Raw genomic sequence first — 20,554 nt, forward strand, 5'->3', positions numbered from 1 at the left:
AACGCAGATCAGCGAAGTGCAGTCACAGACACCGTAGGAAACACAGCCGCTCCTGTGTTGTCCGAACTGGGTAGCGTCACCGCCCCAACCCGTACTACAGTCCCCCGTTGATGCAACCTTGCCGTCCAGGCTCAGGGCAGGGTCGACGAAACATCCCCTGTCAAGGATGACGTCGCGGTCAAGAGTGTAAAACATGTTAAAATCAAAGCACGTTCAACAGAATAGCCTAACGACGCACGCGATCAGAAGCGAGCTCACGGCGGCGCGCGAGAAGCTAAGCTACCCCGCGCCAGCCATGGCCCATAGTAGCAAGCTAACGTTACCTAGCGACCACGACATGCTAGCCCCGCAGCTAACAGCTGACTGGCTAATAGTAGGCCCTAAGCAGGCCATGCAGCGATCCAGCAGGCTAACGCAGCAGTTAACAGCTGACTGGCTAACCGTAAGCTATGAACATGTAAACAATGACATAACACTCACCCAGACAGGCCGCCGTTCTGAACCTCTCCTCACTTTTTAAGAGAAAAGAGAAAACAAGATGTCAACACCGCTTCACAACGGTGACTTTACCACATCCGACGGAATCAGCACAGTACCAACTGGCCTGTGTAGCTGACTTTGAACATGAATCTGCCGCTATCGCACATTACATGCACATATCCCCTCGTGAAGGAATACTCTCATTTGGATATGAAAGATGGGGCCTTAACACGGTGACAGAGATAATCCACTCATCCAGAACACACAGGGATCACCAGTGTCAATGGTCGCGGCCCACTAGTTAAAACTATAATGGTCTTCAGACCAAGGCCTTCTGTCGCCTAGGTGGCTAAACAAAGGACCCTAGCCTGGGGCCGGTTTCCATAAACTTTGTCAAGTAGCCCCCATAGCACTAACAGACAAGTGGAGCCCGCCAGCAAACACTACTCACCCAACCTGGAACGCACCGCTTCTCACAACAGCGGCATGTCCGACAGTTCAGCTGTGGCCTGACAGGTTTCACCCCAACAAACACAGCAAGGAACTGCAGTTGAGAAGCATGCAGCGGCGTGCTCCCAATACGAAAACCGGTGGAGGGTTTTTAGAATGATCATCATCTTCCAGACACTCCAGTACGAAGACAATATCGCCGTATTTTCTCGAAAATAGTGAGAGAGAAAATAAAGATATGATGTCAACGTATCCTTGTTTCCCAAAGCTGCTCCTAAACCTTTCTTCCATCATGGTGTCAAGTGTGGGGATCTACCGAGGCACTTCTTCCTTGTGGTGAAAGCGAGAAGGAGGAGAGTGGGTGGCCCCACCCCTGCTTATATGGGTAAGCTGATAGGGGTGTGGTCAGACAAATATTGGGATTAAAGGTACATTGTGGTCTTTATTCAGTGCGCGTGCACGTATGCGAGATAGTGCAGAGAGCGATGCCGAGCGAGAGCGATACGATACAGAACCCTGATAAATCACACTTGGAGGAAGAAAACTTCTGTGGTGGACCAGCCAGGGTAGATGAATGGGACGCGTGAATATTAAAGGCAACCAACTTGTGTTCAGCTTTTCTCTGATTGGCCACGACCCCACGCCGCTAGCCCGCCCCCTTTTGCCGCGAGCGTGGCCGCGGCAGGAACCTTCAAGTTCCCTGGTGCGAAATAAATCTGGTAGTTCGTTTATGACGTTAATTAATAATAAACATGGCGTATGTACATTTAAACACCATATAGACAACCTTGCCAGCAAGCTGCAACATACAATTGGCTTATTGTACAGAAATATAATTAGCTTTCCTTTGATTAGTAGGAAAAGGATTGTTGAAGCTGTTTTATTTTGTCTCCTATGTGATAATATTGGTTAGTTTTCTCTTGCAGTTAGGTCCAATAATCATTGGTATTAGCTACCACCTTACATCACAATGTTGCTGGATTGTAACTTTGGTCCCTATCTGACTCGCTCAAATGAGGGCTTGTGCTTAAGGTTTCCTCATCTGACCTTCGACCCCAGCTGTCTATTACTAATACGCATAACTAGACCGACCTTAGTCACACTCACATCAAGATCACCTACGTCCTCATATTCACCCTAGTTCACTCATTAGCTAAGCAGTTTTTGTTCTGTAAATCACATATCAGGTCAATATTATATCATGGTGTGGTGTCTCATTAGTGAATGTTAAACTGCAGATTGCCACCTTCAGTCTGAGGGAATTATCAACCATTTGAGTTTAACAATTCTAGGGTGCTGAAGTATCTGGATAACTTCATGCAATAATGCTGTCATATTAAGGTACAGTCAATTCGTATTGTGTGCATTTTCAGCTTTTCTTAAAAGAAAAATTGCATTTAATTGTATCTATGGTATACTGTTATTACACCTAGCTGTACATTACTCAGGCAGTAAGGATGGCCTGAAATGATCATGATCCTGCATCATATTTTATGTTTGCCTTTCGCTACAGAGAGAGAGAGCAGATAAATAATTTGTGTAAATTGACGCTCCCACTGACTGTATTTTGCTGTCACACACCATGTTATAGGCTGAATCAACTTAAAGCTGCATTACATAATGTACAGAAGAACACATCAAAGGATACGTCTTTGACTTTTGAGATCATTTATATTATAAAATTACAAGCAAAAATGTTAATGAAATGTTGTCCCTTTGTGCCAACAAAATGGATGCCATCTGTACACAGTAGGTACAATCACATTTGTTAAATGCTGAATGATTGGTAATATTATAATGACCATGGATGCCTAGACTCATTAGCCCTTGGCTAATGGGTTGGACCCTTTGACTGATAAGCATGTCGCCTGTGGTCTAAATGACATGGCTAGGTACAGTATCTCCTGCCATTGCCTTATACAACTGCAATTTGTACTGGAGCCCATTGCATCTAAGTGGTTAGGATGTGTCAAATCCAGAGGAATAATTTCCCCACTGGGATTAAAGAAGCATAACTTCATAACTAAGTTTGTTGAGCTAATTATAAAGTGTGCTCTTAATTACAATTATGTATACTTAGAGGAGTGAGTTTAAATCAGTATCTCTCTTTGGTACAAAGCCTCTTCATATTTATGCTTACCCTAGTGTGACTTAATTAGCCGTCAGCATTTAATGAGCCCCCCTGTATTCTGTATGGCATTTGTAATTGTTCTATAATTATATATAATCTTTATCTATAATTGCAAATAAAATGTAAACATGTCCCAGAATGAACAACAATTATAACATGGCAGATACAACACCCACACTACTGCATATATCAACCTTTAAACCAGCCATTTAAATCAAAGTAATTTAGAAGAATAGAATACCAAGAAGACCGAGGAGACTCATTACAACACAAGACCTCGTGTCAACCTCACTCAATCCCACCAAGCGTCCCTCAGAGTAGACCTTGTGTCAACCTCACTCGATCCCCACCAAGCTTCCCTCAGTTAGATGTCTTGCTGGTCACCATCTTGGTCCTTAGTACTTTTTACACCAATGATGTAAATGTTTGACGTTGATCTGTGCTGTACATTTCTGACCTGTCACGCGTGTATGTCCATGGCTGACATGTTGATGTGAGTGATTACAATACTCTTGCACTTTGCATGTGGGTGTAACAATAATCATCACCTTATCATCATCATCATCATCATCATCATCATCATCATCATCATCATCATCATTATCATCATCATCATCATCATCATCATCATCATCATCATCATCATCATCATCATCATCATCATCATCATCATCATCATCATCATGTGCGGCACGGTGGTGTAGTGGTCAAACACTATCGCCTCACAGCAAGAAGGTCCAGGGTTCGATTCCCGCTTGGGGACCAGGTTTCCATGATGCCAGTTACCCAGATGGGGTCTCTCCCAGGCTTTTCTGTGTGGAGTTTGCATGTTCTCCCCGTGCTCGCAAGGGTTCCCCCCCGATAAGATAAACCCAATGGAAAAACATGCACAACAACAAGATCGCTAACGCTGTGGTGTCCTTGACGAAGACGGACAGGAGCACTTGGATTGGTCCCCTGGCGTGGCTCACGTTGACGCCTGTCTGCTCCCGGCTGCCCTTGGGGGGAAGGACGGTGGGATGGGTTAATCGCAAAGACGAATCGCATGCATCACATGTGTGCCGATTGATGACCTCTGAGCAGGTCCTAAATTATTATTTATTTATTATCATCATCATTGTCATCATAACTTCTTCTTCTTCAAGTAATATAATAGATAAATAGCTTGTTGTTTGGAACCAGAGCAGGAGAGCAAAAATGGATATGTTTAAAGTGACCGAGGAGCACGTTGGAATCTATATAATACACAGTGTGTGTGTGTGTGTGTGTGTGTGTGTGTGTGTGTGTGTGTGTGTGTGTGTGTGTGTGTGTGTGTGTGTGTGTGTGTGTGTGTGTGTGTGTGTGTGTGTCTCTGTCTGTCTCTGTCTGTATGTATGTCTGTATGTATGTCTGTATGTCTGTCAATGTAATCAAAAAAGTCAACCAACGAACAAGATTCTTGTACCGGATCTCCTCTCTGGTAAACAAGAATACCCTGAAGACTCTGGCAGGAGCACTCATTCAAGGGTACTACGACTATGCTTGCACCTCATGGTACCAAAGCACCTCAAAGGCACTAAAAACAAGATTACAAACATCACAAAACAAACTGGTCAGACTACTGCTTGACCTTACTCCTAAATCCCACCTCACCCCTGCCCACTTTGCCAACCTAGGATGGCTTAGAGTAGACGACAGAGTACAGCAACTTGCAATGGGCCTGGTCTACAAGATACACTACACCACTAAGGTACCCATGTGTACATGTCGAGGTACTTACCAAAGGTCAGTGAATACCACGATCACAACACCAGAGGGAGCTCCACAAATCATGTTAAACCCAGATTTGGCTCAAACAAGGGACTAAACACGTTTCGCAATTATGCCACTGTCGAACACCCTTCACTATGAATTGAAAATGGGGGATACTGATGTAAACAAGACAAACGTCTTTCTCTGGTCTGCATACCCTTAACAATTCTATATAAAATAAATGTATTATTATTATTATTAATTGTGTGTATTGAGCCATACTGTATTGTACCCATTCTGCAATCTGTTAAATAGTTTTCATTCATTCATTCATTCATTCATTCATTCATTTATTCATTCATTTATTCATTCATCATTCATTCATTCATTTGTTCATTCATTTTCATTCATTCATCCTACCCACAGCTATAAAAAAAAATGTGAATCCCTACCCACCTTCAAACCCGCTCTCCAAGAGCATGGCTACAATTCGAAACTGGCCCCTGTAAACATCCACCCCCCTCCCCCACCCAACCCCCTCCAATGTACAGTTTCTTCCCCCTCAAATGTATACTCTCTTTTAGAGACTCTGTCTTTAAATAAACAGTACTGTATATTTGTATATCTTCTATGTCATAAATGGCTGGATGTAACAGTACTGTTTATCTGTATGTCGTGTATTTCATAAATACGATGAATTGAAAATGGGGGATGATGTAAACAAGACGAAAGTCCTTCTCTGGTCTGCATCCCCTTAACAATTGTGTGTATTGAGCCGTGCTGTATTGTACCCATTCTGCAATCTGTTAATAAAGTTTTAAATGTCTGTCTGTCTGTCTGTCTGTCTGTCTGTCTGTCTGTCTGTCTGTCTGTCTGTCTGTCTGTCTGTCTGTCTGTCTGTCTGTCTGTCTGTCTGTCTGTCTGTCTGTCTGTCTGTCTGTCTGTCTGTCTGTCTGTCTGTAAAATAAAAAGGGAGACAAACCATAAGGGGAATGCACGGTAAATCGGTCCAATGCGCCCAAGAAAATAACAAATATCAATGCGCGCGCATGGCGTCGTTTATGGTAAAGGCTAGGGGTCTCGAGAGGATGCCTGTCTCTGGTTGGGACATATGTAATTTCAGATTCATAATTCGAACATCTATTAATGCTCAGAACAAGTTCATGTACAAAATACTTTAAAAAAATGTTCTTGAGACATTGGAGATATACAGAAATACAGCAAACACGACCAGGTGACGTGTACATTGGGTCCTTCGAACTTCCGGGTGTTGCTATTTCTCTCTGTGGCAACAGGGAACAGTCATCAGAAAGATGTGAGTTAGTTTATACTTTATTTTGTTCGCATTTCCACTAAAGACGTTTGGTGTTCTTAAACCAAACATTGAGATACAAATAACGTTGTTTCTGTTCCTTGCATCAGGTCTAAAGTAACGTTTAAAATCACGCTGACGTCGGATCCCCGGCTACCATTCAAAGTGTAAGTGAAGTGACAGATCAGCATTGCATGTAGCGATCGATCCAACTGTGTTTAGACTACGTTGTTATTTTGCAATGAGGTATTTACTTTACCTTTACTCAATCTAAAAAGATGTGCCAGACTTGAAAAACCATAGATCGGCTTTGGCTGTTAGAGAACATATGGTAACCCGTATTTAAACAGTTTACTAAGAAGATATTATTATTTACAATAATTGCCTGGTGGGGATCGATACAGTGGAAGGGAGTGTAACCCATGTGCTGTTAGGAAAATGCGGTACTAAGATTCACAATGCCAGCAGTACAAAAGGAAATAGTAGATTTCAGGGGAGAGTGTTTGATAGCATCATTGAATCCCCTTAATGTTTCTCTTTTTGTGTTGTTTTCATTCCAGACTCAGTGTCCCTGATAGCACACCATTCACAGCTGTGCTGAAGTTTGCAGCTGAAGAGGTGAGGAGGGTCTTTTACTGCCAGGCCGCTCTAGTCATGAATACAACTAGACCTGGGGAGTCAGTCACCTGATCGTTTTAAGACCAGCCTGGTTCCGGTGTAGGTACCAGATCGGCTTGACCAGCAGATGGGCTCGGTCCGTTTTTCTGTTGAGTCGCATATAAACGTTATAAACATGTATCATGCTGCACCAAAGATCATTGGCTATATATGGCTTCATGGCGATAGCGTCAATCTGTCATAGAGTCAACCCACTGTTGTGCTTTTCTGCTAGCTAAATGAACGTTAGAGCTGGTTATTATTATAATCTGTTGATAAGAATAGATTAGTATTAAAAGGCAACACCACCATAACATTAGTACACTGACACAAAATACATTCGCTTGCTGTCATGAGCCAAGCCAATTCATTCATCATCACACTAGCTAACATTGTTACCAAGCTTTCAGAAAAGCATAACGGTGGGGCCACTGTTTCTTTGCGCTTGTGAACTTAGCCTTGTGCTAGTTTAACACAAACTCAAGTGATGAAGACAAAGTGTTTATTTCTCATAATTCCACTCGTTGTAGAATCACGTCAGCTAGTTCTGCCACTCTATCACAAATGTGTGATATGGTGATGGTGATTGTGTGATTGTGTGTGTGTGTGTACACATTGGTGTGTGTGCTGCAAGAGGCAGATCAAAGGGAAACCAAAGCACTATTCAGCTATTTCCTTTAGCATCTTTCAGCCAGGTAGTTTCAGTGTGTAGCCCTAATAGGCACCTGCTTTTTAGTCATTAGATGTCAAGCCACTGAATGAGACGGAATCATCATTGCTGGTGCAGTAACTGTGTGTATTTAAATTGTTTACTATTTAGGGCATTGGTTCTCCAACTTGGTTCTCAAATCAGAAGCTTGTTTGGTAAATTGTATTCTTGAGCTTTTTTATTGTGACCATTTAATTTTTCTCATATCTTTCCCTCGCAGTTTAAAGTGCCAGCGGCAACCAGTGCCATCATCACAAACGGTGAGTTTATGATCAAGAAAATACAGTTGTCCTGCTGTTAGCCTCCCACTTTCTTCAGCCAAGATCAGTCGTTTCTTTTCCATTTAGTGAACTGTTTGTTGTCAGTGACATGGACCTACAAAAATGACCACAGAAAAAAAAACATTCAACAACAAAGACTTGCATACAATAATATAAATAATTTAATTAAACGATTATTTTATTTAAAGAAAAAAAGGCTGAATTCTGGACCCCTAGCTCTATTTCCTACTCATCCAGTAGAGTCCTTTCTCAGCACAATCCATGCTATGCTTTATACTGGATACAAAGCTCCTCCTAGCCACAATGCCGATGTAAAGTGGCGCCACAGATTAAAAAGCACTTAAACAGATACAAAAAAAAAACTCTTTGCTTCAGGTGCAGTGCGGAGTAGATTTCAGCGTTTATGTCATGTTTATGTGGTACAGACTGAAGCGTCCATCACATTGTATTAGTGTTGTGGTTGGCTAGCTGGAGCTGTGGGTATCCTGTATGAAGAACAGCCTGTAATGTGCTGAGGGAGGACTCGACCCAGGACTGCTCTGACCGTGTAATGTGCTGAGGGAGGACTCGACCCAGGACTGCTCTGACCGTGTAATGTGCTGAGGGAGGACTCGACCCAGGACTGCTCTGACCGTGTAATGTGCTGAGGGAGGACTCGACCCAGGACTGCTCTGACCGTGTAATGTGCTGAGGGAGGACTCGACCCAGGACTGCTCTGACCGTGTAATGTGCTGAGGGAGGACTCAACCCAGGACTGCTCTGACCCACATAGATTGTTGTTCAGAACATGCAGGATGTTTTATGTCGATAGATATTTGTAATTCAAAGCCACATTTGTGATCCCCTTTAGTTTAGAAACAATGGGGCTTTCTCATCAATCTTGTCATTGGATGATATATACTAATGCATGACTACAAATGCAATTTGGTTAATATGCACCTTGAAGGTATCTGGGCCAAATCTCAAGCTCTTACAAATACTGCCAAGATTGGTTGAATTTGCAATGATAGAAAAACGCAATATAAATCCTATTTTTTTTTATTCATTATTATTATTGCTCTCTTATTATTTATCTTTCATTATTACCAGAGATAATTAATTTAGGCTACTTATATAAATTAATCCAGTTACCTAAGATGGAACGGTTACGGTAAGTAGTTATTTAGCCTAAGTTAGCTCACCAGGTAGCTTTCATGCAGCTTCTAAAAATTGGGCAGTTCTACAAGAAAGAAAATAAAAGAAATACAGCAGAAATTATGTATGATGAGACTGTATGAACATTTGTGACATTTAATCAGCTTGATATATTCTTTGCATTATTAATTCTACTTAAAACTAAAGATTTTTTTTATTAAAACACCCATATTTTTATTTTGTGTGTATTGCCAGAGGCACTTGATTGGAGTTGATTTAGCTTAATCTACAAACTAGCCTACAACCAAAACATCTGTTGGCGGTGAACTCACACTGACCTGCTGAAAAACCTTCACAAAAACAAATCACAATCAAAGTCTGTCAGCTTTGTTACCTATTGCAACAGAATTGTGAACATTCTGCATTTGTTGATGATATTTTCCATTCATCCAGTCATTTGCATAAGCATCTGTCTTTTATGTGTTGTTTCTTTCTCTTTTACATGGTTGTCATGCAGACGGTATTGGGATCAACCCTGCCCAGACAGCAGGTGAGTTTTAGTGTGTGTGTGTGTGTGTGTGTCTGTCTGTGTGCGCGTGCGCATAGGCAGATAATCTTGCCATGTTGTTCAGATGGCTCCCAGGAAATCGGCCATTAGTTGAAGCTGTCTGCAAACATTAATAAGCCAGTCAAGACGGTGTTTCCTCCCTTTTAATTTGAGAAGGCTACTCAGTCAGAAGCGTAATCAACCTCAGGGCTGTTATTCCTCTCTTGCTCCTTTCTTTGAAGCTTGTCTGGACTGTTTTCATCTCCGCATCGAATCCTGTTTCACGGTGTACAGTAAGATACCGCTGGTGGCATTGTAGTAATAGTCATAGAGATTAAACAGATTTAGGCCCTAGTGGCACAAACCCATGGGCTGTTTTTTTTTCTTAACCTGTTAAGCCTTAAGGCTTTTCTTTATCATAAATCAATCAATAGAGACCGTATTATATCCCCAATTATCATATCATGGGGTATCATTGGAAAGCCACACTCATTGGCTACCACCCTGTGCAAAGATCTTCGAGATCGCCAAATGATTGACTGAGCTAGAGCCCCGGGAGTCGGGGGTGGTAATGTGTACTTTTGCGTACTTTGGGGCACGCCTCACATATCGGCATGTAACTCGAGAACCGCTGAACGGATTTTGTCACCTGAAAGGGCAATCGACAGGCAACAAATAGGGCTTTAATTCTATCTATATATTGTATTAAAAGAAATGCACACCGAGCCACTAGAGGTCGGCAAAGAATCGTCCACATGTGGGCCCTTGGATGTTAAGAGGTTAATGTTATAAAAAAAAAAATTGTAGCCAAGAGTAAAGACCATAAGCCTATCAAAAACAGTAGTCAAAGTGTATATTTTCATTTTTACCGATGTTTTATACGATTTATCGGAAATACGAATTTATCGGAAAATGCTAATTATCGTAAAAACCGCAAGGAAATGACTAAATTCAGATTCAACCCTGCCATTGGAAAGAGGAGCATTTTCCCTATCCATAGATGTATGATTTGGCCATAATAAGGTCAAGTTCAAGGTCAAATATGAATTTATAATTAAAATCGATTATCATTAATTACTGTATCTACAAATCCTTGTGTTTAATCATCTTCCCGCGGTTCATTTGCTTAGATTCTTTGTACACATGATCTCAATAAGGTGGTGAATGAGCTCAGTGAGCATTTTCTCGTGCCCCGCAGATTTAACATGATCAAAGATGCAAAAATCATAATTTATATTCTCCTTTTCTTCATTACAATTTACTCAGCCTAGTAACAGACACAATATTTCTGACACTGGAAATACATACCCCCAGGTCCCTAGATGTTCCTAGATACCAAGAACATGCAAATTGACCTTGCAGAAGTGGAGCAATCTTCCATTTACTTAGGCATGTACCTTTAGGCGAAATACGGCTTACAGCTAAAGTAAATTGTGTTGATTCATGAATATTGATACAATGCTCCAAGGAGCTGCATCTGTTGATTGTTGATGTTTGATATGATATGATGTGCAGTGCAGTTAAGTCATTATAAATCCCTTTTACTCCGATTAGTCTCACCTTTGGTTCCCTAAGATACTCGACATACTTAAAGTTTCATACTTAGTTTCAGCAAGAGCAATTACCTCTAGAATAATTACAAATTACAAATGCAACAAATCTTGTTTCTTATCTCAACACAAATGCAACAAATTACTTTTTTTTTTTTATATATAAACCAAAGTTGCCCAATAATAACCATAGAAGATACAGGGCTGCAACGATTAGTCGACATAATCGACGACGTCGATCATAAAAATTTGTCGACGGCGAATTTTTGCGTCGATGCGTCATACAAAAATATATATATATATATTATTATTATTATAATTTCTTTTTTTATACTTTTTTTTTTTTTGCACTACCTATCTTTGTGAAAGTGGCTTCTCAGCTCTGGTCCAGCTGAAGACAAAGCAGAGGAACAGATTGGACATTGAGCATGACCTCAGAGTTGCTTTGTCTACCATCACCCCAGACTTTGAGACTCTTGTTAGGAGCAAACAACATCCCCAGTTATCCCATTTGTTCCCTGGGATGTTAACACTTTGGTCGCCAGGCTTATATTCTTAATAAACCATCCCACGCCAGCTCTATTTGTCTATGGAGAAGTTCCCCTTCTTTGCAGGGCTATAACTTTTTAAATTGTATTGCTAAATTGACATTACTATGGCCCATTCAACATCAAGTATCTATTGATCAGGGTGTAGCAACGTTATACTTTTTCATTCACATATTCATACTAAAATACGGTCTAAAGTATAAGTATGTTTTTATCGTTTTCTGCAGCTTTCTCCAGAACGTGATTTATAGGCCTAAATGCATTATATTGATGATTGTATACAGTTTGATAGCAATCGGCGCGAGATAAAAAATTTCAAATGGACGTGCTTCTAGAAGTTACTACTTATCATCTGATGTCGACCGGATGGGGGGGGGGGGGGGGGGGTCGTTTATACTTCCGTGGCCAACGTTAGATGATTCATCTAGTGTGGGTGATATGATCATCAGAGCAGTTTATATCGAACACGTTAAAAAATAACGCTGAATCTTACCCCAGTCTCCTCGGGCCGTTGGGCGATGAGCGTGGAGCAGAAATATTCCTATTATGGGATTTAGAAATATGCGATCCATCTCCAGGTTGTATAATAGTATATACGTCCAAATCATGTTGTTTATCGAGTTATTGGTAACGGATTGCTATCCATTGCGTCTAGCTCGAGTCCTGGGACTATTAGCGAGTGATCGGACCGAATTGGAATGAGCACCAGCTTCCATTTCCTGTTTCCTGTCTGGGCGATCCGCCGATCGGCCACCAGATGGCGCTCTTGAACCGTTGGAGAGTTGAAAGGGGATCAACAGTAGATCTCAAGTCTCCGGGGGAGAAATATGATTGCGATCACAGATTTTTGAAATATTGATATCAAAGACGTGGTACAGCGTCTTTGGCAGAATGAGCATGGCGAGGAATGACGTGGTAAGGCGTTTTTGGCGACCATAGTGTTAAGCTAAGACGTCTGCTAAGAAGGATATATTATTTATTATCATTATAATTTTATTTCATTGTGTTTTTAGCCCTAGTTGCACTTTTGTTGCAACCCCAGTTATCCCATTAGTTCCCCCAAACGTACTGTCGGTCTGTTATCTTAAGCTAAGAAGTCTGCTAAGAGCCCGGAAAAGGAGCCGCACTCACAGGAAGCAGAGATGGAGGGTGTGACAAAAATAATCGTTAGATTAGTCGACTAATCGAAAAAATAATCGACAGATTAGTCAAGTTTCAAGTTTCTTTAATAGTTGTCATACAGAAGTACAGAATACTTTTGTACAAAATGCTTCTTACTGTTGCGCTCCAGAGACTGTGCATGACAAGATAGTATGAAATAAAAACATAGTAAAAATTAGAAGAAAAAAAAGAGGTCACAGTGTTCAGTTTAGACATATGTACAATGTTCGTAGACGTAGTTACCATACAATATACAATACTGTGCAGTGTACTAATATACAATACTATATAGTGCAAGGCATAAATGGACGAGGTTCAGTTTAGGTACAATTCACAGTAGGTGTACGAGTTGTAGTGCAAATCCTTTATCAATAAATATAAAGTGTAAGTGTGTTTGTGTGATCTAAAGTGTGGAGAGTGGGTGTTGCAGTGTGTTGTTTGTTTGAGTGAGTGTGTGTGTGCGTGTGGGTGTGTGTGCTGTGTGCATTTGATGGTTGTTGCATAGTGATTATTGTTCGTTTAGCGATTATTGTTCGTTTAGCAGCCTGATGGCCTGGGGATAGAAGCTCCTTCTGAGTCTTTCTGTGCTCGCCATAAGACTCCGGTATCGCTTGCCTGACGGCAGCAGTTCAAAGAGGCAGTTGTTCGGGTGGCTCGAGTCCTTAATAATTCTCTTAGCCTTCCCCTTGCACCGCTTGTTGTAAATGTTCTGGAGGGTGGGAAGCCCCCCTCTAATTGTGCGTTCGGCTGAACGTGTCACTCTTTGTAGTCTGCTACGGTCTTGTGCAGTGCTATTCCCAAACCAGGAGGTGATGTTGCCGGTCAGGATGCTCTCTATTGTACATGAGTAGAAGTTCCTAAGGATCTTCTGACTGACTTGGAACTTCCTTAGGCGCCTGAGGAAGTAGAGGCGTTGTCGTGCCTTCTTCACAACACTGTCAATGTGTGTGGTCCATGTCAAGTCCTCGGATATGTGGGCTCCGAGGTACTTGAAACTGTTCACTCTCTCAACTGGTGCCCCGTCGATGCTGAGGGGGCTGTAGTCCTTGACCCCCGACCTCCTGAAGTCCACAATCATCTCTTTTGTTTTGCTGACGTTCAGGGAGAGGCAGTTCTCCTGACACCACTGTGACAGGTTCTCTACCTCTTCCAGGTAGGCCCTTTCGTCGTTGGCAGAGATCAGGCCCACCACTACTGTGTCATCAGCAAATTTGATGATGGTGTTGTTGTTCCGCTGTGCTACGCAGTCATGTGTGTACAGGGAGTAGAGGAGGGGGCTCAGAACACAGCCCTGGGGGGCCCCTATGTTGAGCGTGATGGATGAGGAGGTGCAGTTGCCGGCTCTTACCACCTGGGGTCTGCCCGTCAGGAAGTCCAGGACCCACTGGCACAGGTCATAGTTCAAGCCCAGGTCCCTGAGCTTGGCTATGAGTTTGGAGGGGACTATGGTATTGAATGCTGAGCTGTAGTCGATGAACAGCATTCTCACATAGTTCCCCTTCCTCTTGTCCAGATGTGATGCTGCTGTGTGCAGCACATGGGCTATGGCGTCCTCCGTGGACCTGTTGGGGCGATATGCAAATTGCAGAGGGTCCAGGTTGATGGGGAGGGAGGAACAGATGTAGCCCTTCACTAGCTTCTCAAAGCACTTCATGGCTATGGAGGTGAGGGCTACAGGGCGGTAGTCGTTGAGGCAAGCGGGCGTAGATTTTTTGGGTACAGGGATGATGGTGGACTTCTTCAGACAGGTGGGGATGACGGCCTGTTCCAAGGACAGGTTGAAGATGTCAGTGAATACCGGGGCCAGTTGGTCGGCACAGACTTTTAGGACGCGGCCGGGGATGCCGTCCGGTCCTGCTGCCTTCCTGATATCCACTTTTTTAAAGATCCGTCTCACCTCATGCTCTGTTACCCTGAACACTGAGTCTCCATCAGCAGACCCCCCCCCCCCCATTGCCGTGGTTTGTAGGCTGGTGTTGTTATTCACAGCCTCAAACCTCGCATAGAAGGAGTTGAGATCGTTTGCTAAGGAGATGTCACTGTTCAGTTTGAGGGGGGTTCCTTTGTAGTCTGTCATTGTTCTGAGGCCCTGCCACATGCCTCTAGAGTCAGCCTGTTCAAACTGAAGTTCAACTTTATCCCTGTAGCGCCGTTTTGCCTCTATTACTGCTCTCCTGACGTTGTATCTTGCCATCTTGTGTTCTTCCATGTTGCCTGTCACCAGCCCGGTGTTGTATGCTGATGTGCGCACTTTCAGAGCCTCACGGACGGATTTGTCTACCCAGGGCTTTTGGTTTGGGTAGATATTAATTTTGGTGGTGGGGATTATTACTTCTACCTGAGTACAGACATAGTCAATCACCGTTTCGGTCGACTACCAAAATAATCGTTAGTTGCAGCCCTACTTCTTAGTGTTGTAAATGTGGTGGGAGAATAATCCACCACCACCATCAAACAAATACTTTCTAGCTTCATAGTGTTCCAGGGATCCAGTTTGTGTATTGAGTTCTAAACATATATCCCATACTAGTTTTCTACTTTTCAGAGGTTAAAAGTAGAGGTTAAAATTCCCAAAACTATGGCAGCTTTATGTAGTGTACCATCCTTATGTAATGTCCTCCTTGCTCTCTATACATGTGTAATGGATGACTGAGTCTTCTGCACTGAGCAGAGGGCAGGGCTTTCTTTGACCTAAGGGAAGATGGGGATCTATTGTGACGAGGAAAGAAGAGTGGTCGGCATTCAGGATGGCTTGTGTATCGTCCATGCTGTTTGCTTCCAAGAATAGTCCGTCGAATCAGACACCTCTGTAAATTAATTTATTTTCCTCTACAGAAGGCATCATCCCTCAGCTTCATGGGAGTAGAAATGTGCACGTGATAGATCATTTCTTTTTTTTCCACAATTTTCCCTTAACCACAGCAACTTAGGGCTACAAAAAGGAATTAGCATACATACACCAGATTATCAATTTACATTTCTTCACTATGGGACCTCAATATAGGAGGTTCCTCTCAGGATTGGATCACACTACATTCGGAAAGACTGCTTTTTGATTTTTGTCCTCAATTCGTAGAATAACCTACAATACACTTTACACATTGAATTCAATTCCCTGATAACATTGGTCCCAGTACAACATGTGGTTTCACCTTTTTCTTTTTTTTCTGTGCCTATTCAGTACTGTCATTTCATGCTATTTCGTTCTTTTTATGTTCTTTATTTTCTGCAAAGAGCAATGTCTGACATTATAAGTGAACTAATTTAGAAACATATATACTCCTATTTTCATGGTGAACTGGATGATCATTTCATTCTCCATTGAGCGATTATTCTCGTCTAAGCGCTGAAAAGCAGTCTGTAGGGGCTCAGTGTTTTGGGTGACACATCTGTCACTGCAGGTGTTGTATTTGTGACTGCTTCACATTATCGGTTAGAGTTGCCTGTAATGGACTGTCGCTATCTATATCGTATATCCCTGTAGGATGATACTCTTCGGGGGCCATGGTTTCCATTTGTTGCAAATGATTTTAGACATATGGACAGGCTGAGTCATTTTAACCAGGGATCGAGACGCAGCAAAAAACAGAATTAGTCACAGGATTGGGACAAGACGTGAGAATGACTGAACGAGTCGGTAGGGAATGAGATGGGAGTAAAACTCATCAGACCAGCATGCTCTCTTTTATATCATCCGCACCCTTCAGTGCCTCTGCCTCATCATTCTCTTCTCTCTCTCTCTCGCCCTCTCCCTCTCCTTATCGTGCTTTTTAAAATAATCAGCTGTAGACTGCTTAGTTTGGCACTTGGTAAGTTAAGCTGGCAATAGTCTTTACAGCGAAGGAGCTGTTTCAGCTCTGATCCACACGTTCTGTTTCCTCGATTGAGGCAAGGAAACTATAAAAGAAGGAAGGATCATCATCACGTCACTGTGTAGTGCATGAACACACATTGGTGCCAAGTGTGGAAACTCAGTTCGGCCAACATTGAGTTGAATGGGATCAGCCATCTCGTTGTTTATGACCAATGACTTATGTCAATTAAACAGGTTATTACCTCAGATGTCAGAATCATCTGCAATTTGTTGCATTGTTAACTAGCTAACGTTTGATGTATATTTCCTCAAATAATATATTTTGAATTTGAATACAGGCTTCAATACAACTGGCATCAAAGTCTGGCACCAAGCAGAGCATAGAATGCTGGTATTCTGACCCTTCCTTCTTTTATAGTTTGCTTGGATTGAGTATAACTTTTTTTCACACATAAAGTAAAGTAACCAGTAGCCTACTCCAGTCAGGCAGGCATGGAACGTTATGATAGGCTGTATTTAGACATGCCTGACATGCTCCTCTAATGGAGATAAGTGAAAGATACCAGTGCAATATGTCAAAATATAATCGCACAATAAAATAATTATATGACTATCTTTGTTTTAATTAATCATTCGATTTACCTCCCACTTTCTCTCTCACTTCCCAAAAAAAAATTTCATATACGATTACAGTGCAATGAAAAGCTAAGGTAGCAGTCCCTATAAGACAAGGAATTGCTATTCTTTAATCAACATAATTTCATGGAGCTGTAATTAACACAACACAAGCATTCAATGTCCCTGATGACATCACTGGTGGCCATATTCAAACTAATTTACTCCCAATAACTGTCAAACTAAATGTGTTTGACAAATTTGTGCAAAACTCTTTAGAGGTTTTGGATGTGTGTGATAATATGTGCAAAATAATAATAATTATATTAGATTGTGAAAAAAAACAGCCCCCGGTGGGCGGTCATTAGTGGTTAACATACTGTTGTATTTGTTCGCTACACAGCCGTTCCGTACGGTATGGTACACACTGTAACGGTTCGGTACGGATACGTGTACCTGTACACCCCTATTTTTCTGTGAAGTGTCCCTTTTAATGAAAATTGGGGTTTTCAATCTAATTGCATTTAACAAAAGGTATGTTGATAAGAAATTGCCCAAAACTGCTGTTGTTGTGAAAATGCTGACTAATGCCCTTTGAACACATGTTAGCCAATGTTAATATCCCATAGGAACCAAGGTACAGTAATCTGTTTACTGTACATTTGAAAGCTTCATGTATTATGATACTAACCACACTCCTACGCAGAAAGTTGGATGACGTTCCACTGTCAAACAACTCTGCCCAAAGAAGAAGTAAACTAACCAGAGCCATTTGTTACCAGAGTTTGGCCAGGTTGGATAGTATGGACGCCATGTTGTGGCCTTACTACCATAGTGAGTCATCATAAGTCCCTTTTATGAATAAGAACCGAAAAAAGTTAAATAATTTAATTTCACGGCATCTGTGCAGCCTTGTTTATTTACTGTGTCCATGGAAACAATGATGAACACAGCCATAAAGGTATGGTTTCCTTATGCAGAAAAGATAGTCTCATTACCTTTCTGATAACCGCATCACTGCATAAGTCATAAATGTTAAGACAAGCTTAATTTCAAGCTATTTATGACGCTCTGTATACACCCAATTCAAACTTGTTGCCACATTTTCTTTCAAACTAGTTTGGGCGCGGATGTCCAGATCTGGTACAGTTACAATGCATGTGGGGCAGAGCTGTGACGTACAGGCGGCGGGGCAGTGGAGTGGTGTAGGAGTGTGGATGGATACTAACTTGACATCTCCTTTCAAGGAAGAGAGGGCCATGTCCCCTCAACATACCAAGAGTTGGCTGTGCTCGGAGAGGTTGCACTAAAACAGTAGCAAATCAAATTATACATCTGAAGCTGAACAAATGACACTCTGAATATTAACGTTAGCTTTTTTTTTGGTGCTTTTTTAAAACTTAATTAACATCATTGCACTGGTTGTTTAACCCCTTAAGCCAGATCGGCCCAGTACCAGGCCGATATTTATTTAACGTTGCACAAACGGATCAATACAGTCCATATTAAGTAATGTTGTGTTTCTGTTTCAAATGTAGCCAAGAGTGAAGACCCTAAACCTGTCAAAACACCAGTCAAAGTGTATCTTTTCAGCACTACGTTGGTTTAGCAATGATTTTAAGTGCTATTAGCTAAATATGAGCTTGTAAAAATCTCGGAAAATCGGATGAAGCACTCATGCATTCGTTGTAGTACAGAGAAAGAGGAGACCCAGGGCTTTCGATGGCCGTCTACATTTCATAAAACTACACTACACATTCAAATGTGCTTTGAATTAGTACATCTTGAAAATACTTTTCAGTATGGACAAATGTACAAATTCTTGACTTGGGTATCACTTCAAGCAACCTGCCTATCACTGAAGACATGCAGTTGTTGGGTGCTAGGGAGGAATACCTTGATCGAGAGAACCAACCACCTGCGGTTAGTATGACCACTGCCAGTGTTACCGGCTGGAACTTCTAATGGTGAACACAGATGACTCGCTCTCTACTCCTCGACATGCTCCTCCTAGCGACCCTACATGTTGTGACCTCTTTTCCTCTGATGTGTGGTGTGTCTTTGTGTTGCAGGGAACGTGTTCCTGAAGCACGGCTCGGAGCTGCGCATCATTCCCAGAGACAGAGTGGGAGGCTGGGCAGACTCTCGGTGCTCTCCCTCCTCGGTGCCGCAGTGACTCATCCGGAGCGGAATCATTATAACACTTTAGACACTCGCCATGATGGTGTTTTTGTATTTATTTTCTGGCCCCCGCGAAATGACAGTGACTGGACAACGGACCGGAGCCCCGCTTGGCCCTAATTAACGAGGCACATCACGAGCGCATGCACGCGCACACACACTGCTGCGACGTCAGTCTAGCTTTTTCTGTGTGCGTATGAGTTATGGCTTCATACGATTGCAGTGGCCACCCGGACTATCCAAAGATAGTCGCACTGCAGTAGAACACACACATACTGTACACACACATGCAACACATACACACACATGCAACACACACACAGAGACAGACATACACACACAGTAACTCCTTAGGAAAGACTTTAGCCTTAAAAACGGTTATAACTTTTGTACCTTTTAGTTGTGACAATAAACCATTCATCAGTATGGCTTAACGGAGATATAGGCCTGTGATTTCCTCTTGTTTGTTATTTTTCTTTCTATTGTCATTGTGCATATTGTGATATGAGATGTTTGTGCGTCAAACTCTTGTATGTGGAGCGTGTTTTTAACAACATTGTTATTTTAAGAGGTTGCACTCTAAACAGAATGGGTCACATTAGCTGCTCTCTCGTGTATCTGAAGATTAAACCTTTTCCTGCCGTTTTATCGAATGTGTATCAGGAAACCGCCCCATTTTGCCATATCTATTGCATTTCATATAACTATATATATACATACATACATTATATACTGTATAGAAATTATGGATAGTCTTGTGTTTTGTAGGCTAAAATGCTGAGTATGTGACGAGCCACGCGGCTCTTTGCTGCCCTCTGTCAGTTTCTACTCAGCTAAATACATTACATTTACAGTACATCTCATACAATGCATGTAGTCCTTCCGACCTTCATATACTAACTCAAACTAAAATTATGGTCATGCACGTGTGATGTGAGCTGTTGGCTAGGGTGCAAAAAGTGGGGGTAAATATATACCCCCCCCCCTCAAAATAAGAACCCCCCCAAACTTGAAACTTGAGTTCTTATTTGGCCATTGTCACATTTTCATCAGGGGCCCCAGTAGACCTGAGGCTAGATGAGAGGTCTGAATAGTCCTGAAGCCCCTGATATTTGTTTTTTTGTTCAAATAAAGCAAAGGATGTATCATTGTCCTTAGTCCTGTATCTCTTCTTTGAGTGAGGTCTATTTCTGGTAGATCAGTGACGAGTTGAAACAAAAACGCTGTGGTGTTTACGTTATCGTTCCAAATCA

The 20,554-nt window shown here is 42.0% G+C and overlaps 1 protein-coding gene across 1 annotated transcript; it reads left to right on the plus strand.

Annotated features, from left to right (window-relative positions):
- Positions 1–6,018: 6,018 nt before the first annotated feature.
- ufm1 (ubiquitin-fold modifier 1) lies at positions 6,019–20,451 on the plus strand. Its single transcript, XM_084320686.1, has 6 exons — positions 6,019–6,107; positions 6,215–6,271; positions 6,665–6,722; positions 7,691–7,730; positions 9,403–9,435; positions 19,193–20,451. Coding segments are annotated over exons 1-6 (294 nt in total). The 5' UTR covers positions 6,019–6,105; the 3' UTR covers positions 19,297–20,451.
- The last annotated feature ends 103 nt before the right edge of the window (positions 20,452–20,554 follow it).

This window comes from Notolepis coatsorum (genome assembly GCF_963971535.1).
Source record: "Notolepis coatsorum genome assembly, chromosome: 8".
NCBI classification, from domain to species: domain Eukaryota; kingdom Metazoa; phylum Chordata; class Actinopteri; order Aulopiformes; family Paralepididae; genus Notolepis; species Notolepis coatsorum.

What these genes read in the sequence shown, in the direction of transcription:
- ufm1 (XM_084320686.1), top strand. An exon ending in TGAAGTTTGCAGCTGAAGAG is followed by an intron (nt 6,723 to 7,690) that starts GTGAGGAGGGTC and finishes TTTCCCTCGCAG; the next exon opens with TTTAAAGTGCCAGCGGCAAC. An exon ending in CAGTGCCATCATCACAAACG is followed by an intron (nt 7,731 to 9,402) that starts GTGAGTTTATGA and finishes GTTGTCATGCAG; the next exon opens with ACGGTATTGGGATCAACCCT.